This window comes from Oncorhynchus nerka, linkage group LG9a (genome assembly GCF_034236695.1).
Source record: "Oncorhynchus nerka isolate Pitt River linkage group LG9a, Oner_Uvic_2.0, whole genome shotgun sequence".
Classification (NCBI taxonomy): Eukaryota; Metazoa; Chordata; class Actinopteri; order Salmoniformes; family Salmonidae; genus Oncorhynchus; species Oncorhynchus nerka.
Genome location: NC_088404.1, coordinates 10,780,501 through 10,790,753, shown reverse-complemented (window position 1 = coordinate 10,790,753; position 10,253 = coordinate 10,780,501). Strand labels below are relative to the sequence as shown.

General features: G+C 41.9%; 1 protein-coding gene across 2 annotated transcripts; it reads right to left on the bottom strand.

Moving 5' to 3' along the window:
* Positions 1-929: 929 nt before the first annotated feature.
* On the bottom strand, positions 930-10,033 carry LOC115117755 (RNA-binding protein 25-like). Of its 2 annotated transcripts, XR_003861734.2 has the most exons (3): positions 6,738-10,033; positions 5,480-6,040; positions 930-1,358 (listed from the first exon to the last, which is right to left on the bottom strand). XR_003861734.2 is itself a non-coding variant. In XM_065022300.1 (2 exons), exons 1-2 carry the CDS (start codon positions 7,429-7,431, stop codon positions 5,925-5,927), a joined length of 810 nt encoding a protein of 269 aa, XP_064878372.1. In that variant the 5' UTR covers positions 7,432-10,033; the 3' UTR covers positions 3,404-5,924. The 2 variants fall into 2 exon arrangements, 1 of the variants encoding a protein (XP_064878372.1); XM_065022300.1 differs by lacking the exon at positions 930-1,358 and having other exon boundaries at positions 3,404-6,040.
* Positions 10,034-10,253: the final 220 nt, after the last annotated feature.

Sequence of the window (10,253 nt, the reverse complement as noted above, 5' to 3'; positions counted from 1 at the left end):
ACTGTAGTGAAGGGGGGAGATACTATAGTAAAGGGGAGAGATACTGTAGTGAAGGGGAGAGATACTATAGTAAAGGGCTGAGATACTATAGTAAAGGGGAGATATACTGTAGTGAAGGGGAGAGATACTGTAGTGAAGGGGGGAGATAATATAGTAAAGGGGAGAGATACTGTAGTGAAGGGGGGAGTATAATAATAGAAAGATATAGTTTAGTAGAGAGAGTACCTAGAGACCTGTGGCTGCCTGCATGTGGTGGTAATTGACCGGGGAAAAACCTTAACATTTGTTCCACGAGTGATGAACAGGGTGGAGATGATTTAGAGGGTGGAGATGATTTAGAGGGTGGAGATGATTTAGAGGGTGGAGATGATTTAGAGGGTGGAGATGATTTAGAGGGTGGAGATGATTTAGAGGGTGGAGATGATTTAGAGGGTGGAGATAATTTAGAGGGTGGAGATGATTTAGAGGGTGGAGATGATTTAGAGGGTGGAGATAATTTAGAGGGTGGAGATGATTTAGAGGGTGGAGATGATTTAGAAGGTGGAGATAATTTAGAGGGTGGAGATGATTTAGAAGGTGGAGATAATTTAGAGGGTGGAGATGATTTAGAGGGTGGAGATGATTTAGAGGGTGGAGATGATTTAATCACTATAGTGATTTCCTCACGAACTCCACATCATAGAAACGTAAGTGAAGCAATGCAGTAAACACATTGTGTGTGTGTGTGTGTGCGTGTGTGCATGTGTGTGTGTGTGTGTGTGTGTGTGCATGTGTGTGTGTGTGTGTGTGTGTGTGTGTGTGTGTGTGTGTGTGTGTGTGTGTGTGTGTGTGTGTGTGTGTGTGTGTGGGTGGGTGGGTGTGTGTGGGTGGGTGTGTGTGTGTTTGGGCTCGCCCGTGTCCTACATATGTAATAATTGAACATTCCCATTCTTGCTTGGTGTTCTCTTAATCATCAGAGTAGAGAGAAACCTAAAACAAAGCTTTCAAACAGCAATTGGCTCCTTCCTGAACAATGACATGTACCATACATTGAGTACAGGGTACATTGAGGAAATGGCAGTTGGTAATTGCAGAGAGAAGAGTATAAATCTAACTTAAACTTTATCTTAGTATGCATGCATGTGCGCTTGTGTGTGTGTGTGCATGTGCATCCATCAGTTCGTGCATGATTGATTCCCTAACCCCGAAGCTGTTGCTGGTGATTGAATCATTTCTAAATTCAACTCAATTTCTTCGTCATTTTTTCTTTCTTCGTTTTCTTCGTCTACATCCCCACAGCATTTTCCACAGTAGCAGTCTTTGAACACAGATAGTGTGACTGCCGCACAGATGACCAAGAGCAGAGCCATACCAATGCCCTAAGACAAGAGGAATCATGAAAATAGAAAACAGAATCAGTGTATGCAATAGATCAACAACAGCTTTTTCCTCACGGGTGCTTTTAAGAGGATTGTTTAAAAACTTTGATATAGGGGGCAGCATTTTCACTTTTGGATGAATTGCGTGGCCATAGTGAACTGCCTCCTACTCTGTCCCAGATGCTAATATATGCATAGTAGTATTACTATTGGATAGAAAACTCTCTGAAGTTTCTAAAACTGTTTGAATGATGTCTGTGAGTATAACAGAACTAATACGGCAGGCAAAAACCTGAGAAAAAATCCAAACAGGAAGTGAGAATTCTGAGGCTGGTTGATGTTAAACTCATCGCCTATTCAATTCCCTGTAATATATGGATCTGTTTCCACTTCCTACGCCTTCCACTTGATGTCAACAGTTGGTAGAACGTTGAATGAAGTTTATACTGTGTTGTGGGGCCGGATGAGAGGGGAATGAGTCAGTGGTCTGGCAGATTGCCAGTTCCTGCTCTCGCGCTTTCCTCATGATATCACATGATGTCGCCATGCGTTCCATAACTTCTACAGACATGAAGGAATGCTCCGGTTGGAACGTTATTGGATATATATGATAACAACATCCTGATGATTGATTCTCTACTTACTTTGACCAGTTTATTCGACTTGTAATATAACTTTTTGAAGTTTTCGTCCGACGTTTGCCTGCATCTGTGTGAGCATTTGAACACGTGTAATACACATGCTAGCAAAAGTAGCTACTTGGACAAAAGTAATGGACATTATCGAACAAAATAACAATTTATTGTGGAACTAGGATGCCTTGGAGTGCATTCTGATGAAGATGATCAAAGGTAAGGGAATATTTATGATGTAATTTCGTATTTCTGTTGACTCCAACATGGCGGAGAAATGTTGTTAAATATGAGCGCCGTCTCAGATTATTGCATGGTGTGCTTTTTACGTAAAGTTTAAAAAAAATCTGACACAGCGGTTGCATTAAGAACAAGTGTATCTTTAATTCTATGTAAAACATGTATCTTTCATCAACGTTTATGATGAGTATTTCTGTAATTTGACGTGGCTCACTGCAATTTCTCAGGATATTTTGGAGGCATTTCTGAACATGGCGCCAATGTAAACCGAGATTTGTGGATATAAATATGCACATTATCGAACAAAACATAAATGTATTGTGTAACATGATGTCCTATGAGTGTCATCTGATGAAGATCATCAAAGGTTAGTGATTAATTTAATATTTTTGTGACTACTATCTTTTGCTGGGAAAATGGCTGTGTTTTTCTGTGGCTATGTACTGAGCTAACATAATTGTTTTGTGTGCTTTCCTAGTAAATCCTTTCTGAAATCAGACACATTGGCTGGATTCACAACATGTGTAGCTTTAATTTGGTGTCTTTCATGTGTGATTTCATGAAAGATAGATTTTTATAGTAATATATTTGTATTTGGCGCGCTACATTTTTTCTGGCTTTTGGCCAAGTGGGACGCTACCGTCCCACATATCCCAGAGAAGGTAACCTCTCTGGCATAGGGGGCAGTATTTTGACGTCCGGATGAAAAGTGTGCCCAAAGTAAACTGCCTGTTACTCAGGCACAGAAGCTAGGATATGCATATAATTGGTAGATTTGGATAGAAAACACTCTAAAGTTTCCAGAACTGTTACAATAATGTAATAACTGATATGGCAGGCGAAAACATGTGGAAAATCCATCCAGGAAGTGGCATTCTTTTGAATTGAGTGTTTTTCCATTGAAAGCCTATCCACCATATAAAAGGATGGGACCTAGATTGCAGTTCCTATGGCTTCCACTAGATGTCAACAGTCTTTAGACAATGTTTCAGGCTTTTATTATGAAAAATGAGTAAGAATGACAACATTTTCTGAGTGGTCGGTCGAACGAACAAGAGATTTTTGCGCGCACAACCGGGAGCGTGCCATCCATACTTTTTCCTTTGTATTGAATAGACCGTGGTCCGGTTGAAATATTATTGATTATAAAGACAATAGAAAACCTGAGGAATAATAAAAATTGTTTTGACATGTTTCGACGAACTTTACCGGTACTATTTGGATCTATTCGTCTACCTGTTGTGACCATCTTTGAGCCAGTGGATTACTGAACAAAACTGAGTTTTTTGGATATAAAGAGGGACTTTATCGAACAAAACAAACATTTTATTGTGTAACATGGAGTCTTGTGAGTTCAACCATAAGAAGATCATCAAAGGTAAGTGATTAATTTTATCGCTATTTCTGACTTTCGTGAGTAATATACTTGCCTGGAAAATGTTTGTATGCTTTTGTAAGCGGGGCGCTGTCCTCAGATAATCGCATGGTATGCTTTTGCTGTAAAGCCTTTTTGAAATCTGACACAGCGGCTGGATTAACAAGAAGTTCATCTTTAAGCCGATGTATAACACCTGTATATTTTATGAATGTTTATTATGAGTATTTCTGTATATTGAATTTGGCACTCTGCAATTTCACCTAGAGAGGTTTTAACATTTGGCGGGTTGAATTTGCAGGTAGAATCGTTCTGTCATTTGATTTTGCTGTGCAATTAAAGCATTCTGGGATTGGAAAATACATTTAGGGATTTTTTAAATTAATGATATATAGACATACACTACCATTCAAAAGTTTGGGGTCACTTAGATATTTCCTTGTTTTTGAAAGAAAAAATATATTTTTTGTCCATTAAAATAACATCTAATTGATCAGAAATACAGTGTAGACATTGTTAATGTTGTAAATAACTATTGTAGCTGGAAACGGCAGATTTTCTATGGAATATCTACATCGGCATACAGAGGCTCATTATCAGCAACCCTCACTTTTGTGTTCCAATGTCACGTTTTGTTAGCTAATCCAAGTTTAGCATTTTCAAAGGCTAATTGATCATTAGAAAACCCTTTTGCAATTATGTTAGCACAGCTGAAAACTGTTGTTCTGATTAAAGAAGCAATAAAACTGTCCGCCTTTGGACTAGTTGAGTATCTGGAGCATCAGCGTTTGTAGGTTCGATTACAGGCTCTAAATGGACGGAACAAAGTACTTTCTTCTGAAACTCGTCAGTCTATTTGTGTTCTGAGAAATGAAGACTATTCCATGTGAGAAATTGCCAAGAAACTGAAGATCTCGTACAATGCTACTGTAGGCAGTGTACTACTCCCTTCACAGAACAGCACAAACTGACTCTAACCAGAATAGAAAGAGGAGTGGGAGGCCCCGGTGCACAACTGAGCAAGAGGACAAGTACATTAGTGTCTAGTTTGAGAAACAGATGCCTCACAAGTCATCAAATGGCAGATTAATTAAATAGGACCCGCAAAACCCCAGTCTCAACGTCAACAGTGAAGAGGCGACTCCGGGATGCTGGCCTTCAGGCAAAGTTCCTCTGTCCAGTGTTTGTGTTCTTTTGCCCATCTTAATCTTTTATTTTTATTGGCCAGTCTGAGATATGGCTTTTTCTTTGCAACTCTGCCTAGAAGGCCAACATCCCGGAATCGTTTCTTCACTGTTGACGTTGAGACTGGTCTTTGCAATCACAAAAAGTCTCTTTTACAACACAACGTCACAATCAGAACCCAATCAGAACACAATCAGAACCCAATCAGAACCCAATCAGAACCCAATCAGAACCCAATCAGAACCCAATCAGAAGGATTGGGAACTATTTCACGCTGAGAAGATGTTTACATGACACCGTCCAACCCCATTCAGCAATATGGTGGGATGATGAGCTTCAGATTCAAATACTTTCGGCTTCATCGGGATGACGTCAGAGCTATCACTATGTACTGGTTTTAATGTCTATGTAGTTTCACACATACCCGTGAGCTACATGAGAAAACGTTGTATAGCTTCAAAACATGGTTAAAACTATAATTTTGATCTCATGTATTGTCAGTCTTTGAATCGATATCTCTGTCTGTAAATTTCAGTGATAACATTTCTCCAGCCCCATCCCTCAGCTGTTTACCAAACCAAGTGGTGGGGACCGGGGTGAACTCTTTATTGTTTTTTTAATCATAAGTTACATTCTTTAAAAAATCAATTGCTATATATCATTAATATAAAAGTTGTCTGGTTTCTCACCTGAGACTGAACAAGGAATTCCCGATGGTGATCCATTTGAGTGGGTACATCCTCATCTGGCTCACACCATTTCCGAGGAGCATCTTCATTTGCAATGACAAATGTGCCATTCCAGTTTGACTTTACACAAGCAAAGTACTGGCCATCGAAGAACAGTATGATCAACCACACCAATGGAGGGATGAGGCTTGAGAAATACACAAGTGCCCCCTTACACGCTCTCTTACACACTTGTTTACAAGTAGGTCCTTGTACTATTATCATCACCACGAATGCTGTAATGGCAGGAATGATAAAGAATGCAGACGTAAACAGCCTGTTCCATTTAGGATCGCAGGGACACCTAAACTCCATCTCTACAATCTTCTCCAAGCCCAGAAGGATGAAGCTACAAACCACATGTGACACAAAAACTTTCTTGACATCTTTCTTGCCATCATTCTTGTCAACTTCCTTCTGCTGCTCTGTTATCTCTGTTTGCAGTCCTGTGCAGCAGCATTTTAAGCACAAGAAAAATGTGAGTGCCGCAAAGATGACCAAGAGCAGAGCCAGAGCAATGACCTAAAACAAGAGGAAACAGACAAATGGAAAACAGAATCAGTGCATGCAATACAAAAACGACAGATTTTTCATCAGTGCCAGTGGGGCTTAGTGGGGCCCATCCTATCATACCTCCTTGCCCGTCCAAAAAATAAATAATAATATTTAGAATTTATTTTGACTAAGACACACACCGACAGAAAGACACATCAATCTCAGATAAATCATCAGAGCAAGCAAAACAGCGCCACTCTGTCTCAGTATATGTAGCCCATGCTGTCTGGATAAAATGAGTATGGCATGTCAAACTATTTCTGTCCAGACAGCATCAGATACAAGGGCGCTGTTTCACTCATTCAGATGCTTTCTCTGGATGCTTTCTCCTGTGAGATAGTTTTAGCCACATGCAATTTGAAGGAAAGTTGGCAGGTGCACAGTGCACTGTTCGGATGCCAAAATTATCACATACTTTTTAAGTGATATTGTTTGACAATCAGATGGAAACATAAAGACTGGTTGTGTTCATACCACAGTAAAAGGTAATACATGTTGCAGTTAAATTACCCACACTAAAACCGCTGTCATTTGGACTGCTCATGAATGCACATTTCAAGTTATGTCCCCCTCCGTCCTTGATTTTTCCTAAATAAAACTGTTGTTAAAATCTTAATATCACAAACAGAACTGGAGTTAGAACTAGTTTTAGGGGAGAATGTACTTTTTTGAAAGGTTCTCCCCTGTTGCCCCTCCTTCTTCCGACAGTAGGGCCTGCTCCTCTCCTTCTCCCGATAGTAGGGCCTGCTCCTCTCCTTCTCCCGACAGTAGGGCCTGCTCCTCTCCTTCTCCCGATAGTAGGGCCTGCTCCTCTCCTTCTCCCGATAGTAGGGCCTGCTCCTCTCCTTCTCCCGATAGTAGGGCCTGCTCCTCTCCTTCTCCCGATAGTAGGGCCTGCTCCTCTCCTTCTCCCGATAGTAGGGCCTGCTCCTCTCCTTCTCCCGACAGTAGGGCCTGCTCCTCTCCTTCTCCCGATAGTAGGGCCTGCTCCTCTCCTTCTCCCGACAGTAGGGCCTGCTCCTCTCCTTCTCCCGATAGTAGGGCCTGCTCCTCTCCTTCTCCCGATAGTAGGGCCTGCTCCTCTCCTTCTCCCGATAGTAGGGCCTGCTCCTCTCCTTCTCCCGACAGTAGGGCCTGCTCCTCTCCTTCTCCCGACAGTAGGGCCTGCTCCTCTCCTTCTCCCGATAGTAGGGCCTGCTCCTCTCCTTCTCCCGATAGTAGGGCCTGCTCCTCTCCTTCTCCCGACAGTAGGGCCTGCTCCTCTCCTTCTCCCGATAGTAGGGCCTGCTCCTCTCCTTCTCCCGATAGTAGGGCCTGCTCCTCTCCTTCTCCCGATAGTTGAAGTGCCAAGGTACCATGCCCAGTTGATAATCACCGCAATAATTGCCTCGAAACTGAACCTAAACTATACCGAAATGAACTTCACACAGCTTATAACAACAGACAAAGTAAATTATTATTAAGTATGATGGGGAGAAAGGGGGAGAATGGGTGAGTTGACGAATGAGGGGAAGCAAACGATGCATAAATATGTAATCACCAATTGTGAATGAAGAACAGGACAGGCATTGTATTGTATTGGTATATTCTAATTATAATCTCAAAATGGTATGTACCCTATATCAGTCCACCAAATCCAAGCAGTTTTATCAGCCTACTTTGAGGACACAGTGAGAGCAGGTGTAATTTACAATAGCAAGAAGACCAAGACAAATGAATGCACATGCTGCATTAGCATTACTACACAATCTGAATGAAACCAACTCAGACGGTGGGGAAGAAATGAATCATGATGACATCTCTGATGATTATTCTTCTGATTCTGAGCCTCAGCCTGAACCTACACCTCCAAGGCCTAAGCACAAAAAAACCCAGAACAGTCCGCAATTTGGAAAGTTCCTGCGTGTGCAGGAAACCCTCTTTATACCGCTATTGGTCCGTTTTTTGACTGTGGTACATAAGCGGGAGGCAGGGGCGCTGTAATACAGTAGGCGGCGGGAATGCACCATAACATTGGATGCTAGTTTAATAGCTAGCACACAGTGTTGCAATAAACTGCAAATTAATTAGTTAAAAATCATACAATGTGATTTTCTGGATTTTTGTTTTAGATTCCATCTCTCACAGTTGAAGTGTACCTATGATAAAAATTACAGACCTCTACATGCTTTGTAAGTAGGAAAACCTGCAAAATTGTCTGTGTATCAAATACTTGTTCTCCCCACTGTATATATATATATTTTTTAAATTTTACCTTTATTTTACTAGGCAAGTCAGTTAAGAACAAATTCTTATTTTCAATGACGGCCTAGGAACAGCGGGTTAACTGCCTGTTCAGGGGCAGAACGACAGATTTGTACCTTGTCAGCTCGGGGATTCGAACTTGCAACCTTTCGGTTACTAGTACAACGCTCTAACCACTAGGCTACCCTGCCGCCCCATATGATGAACAGGCGGGTGGTGGGACACAATGCAGATAGCCTGGTTAGCCAATGTGCGGGGGCACTGGTTGGTCGGGCCAATTGAGGTAGTATGTACATGAATATATAGTTAAAGTGACAATGCATATATGATAAACAAAGCAGCACGTAAAAAAGAGGGGTTGGGGGGGGGGAACACAATGCAAATAGTCCGGAAAACCATTTGGTTACCTGTTCAGGAGTCTTATGGCTTGGGGGTAAAAACTGTTGAGACAGAGCTGTTTTGTTTGCTCTGATACTTTCTCCAGTGAGATACATTCAGCCTCTTGAGAATTGAAGGACATTAATGAAACACAGAGAGACGAAAGATACGTTTTTTTGCGTTTTTCTTGGTAACTATTTACTGGCTGTATTATTTTTTTTGGGTGTAGAGCTGGGCAATACGGACAAATACCCATCCGCCAGGCTCTGGAGAGGAAACCAGCGCCAGCTACCTGCCCTCCTTAGCGTATGTATGTTCCCTCGGAGGTAAGGGATGAGTTGACCTGTGCGCACACATCCCTCACTACTGGACACCCAGATATCACCCGCACCATTCACTCCGTCTCTGAGAAATACTGGTGGCCCACCTTGGCTCAGGATGTGGCCCACTATGTCAACTCATGTTCAGTATGTGCCCAAACTAAATCTACCGGGCACGCTCCACCAGGGAAAGTCTTTCCCTGCACACTGCACACTGCCCTAACACATCTGGACAAGAGGAATACCTATGTGAGAATGCTGTTCATCGATTACAGCTCAGCATTTAACACCATAGTACCCTCCAAACTCATCATTAAGCTTGAAACCCTGGGTCCCGACCCCGCCCTGTGCACCGCCTGGTACGGCAACTGCTCCACCCACAACCATAAGCTAGTCCTTGAATCGATATCTCTGTCTGTACATTTCAGTGATAACATTTCTCCAGCCCCATCCCTCAGCTGTTTACCAAACCAAGTGGTGGGGACCGGGGTGAACTCTTTATTGTTTTTTTAATCATAAGTTACATTCTTTAAAAAATCAATTGCTATATATCATTAATATAAAAGTTGTCTGGTTTCTCACCTGAGACTGAACAAGGAATTCCCGATGGTGATCCATTTGAGTGGGTACATCCTCATCTGGCTCACACCATTTCCGAGGAGCATCTTCCTTAGAAATGACAAATGTGCCATTCCAGTTTGACTTTACACAAGCAAAGTACTGGCCATCGAAGAACAGTATGACCAACCACACCAATGCAGGGATGAGGCTTGAGAAATACACAAGTGCCCCCTTACACACTTTGTTACACCCAGGTCCTAGTATTTTTAGCATCATCATGAATGCTGTAATGGCAGGAATGATAAAGAATGCAGACGTAAACAGCCTGTTCCATTTAGGATCGCAGGGACACCTAAACTCCATCTCCACAATCTTCTCCAAGCCCAGAAGAATGAAGATACAACCCACATTTGACACAACATGTTTCTTCAGTAGTTTCAACCATGGTTTTGGCACATCCATCCTAAATGCAACACAAACATATAAATGTTTGGTTGAGAAATCTGATAGAAGGTGCACATTTGTGAGAATGTGTTCACAGAATAATTTTGTGTTTAAAGGATTGCTCTGTGAGCAAAGCCTTTTCAGGCTACATCAAAATAAAAATGCCCTGGACTCACCTGTCTGTTTCAGAATGAGGCAAAATGACAATGACACATTCCCTTTACAGTAGCTCC

Excerpts from the sequence above, each read along its gene's own strand:
- LOC115117755 (XM_065022300.1), bottom strand. The coding sequence starts at position 7,431 with ATGGTACCTTGGCACTTCAACTATCGGGAGAAGGAGAGGAGCAGGCCC. Across the intron at positions 6,041-6,737 it reads GGGGAGAACCTTTCAAAAAA|GTCATTGCTCTGGCTCTGCT; the intron begins GTACATTCTCCC and ends CTCTTGTTTTAG.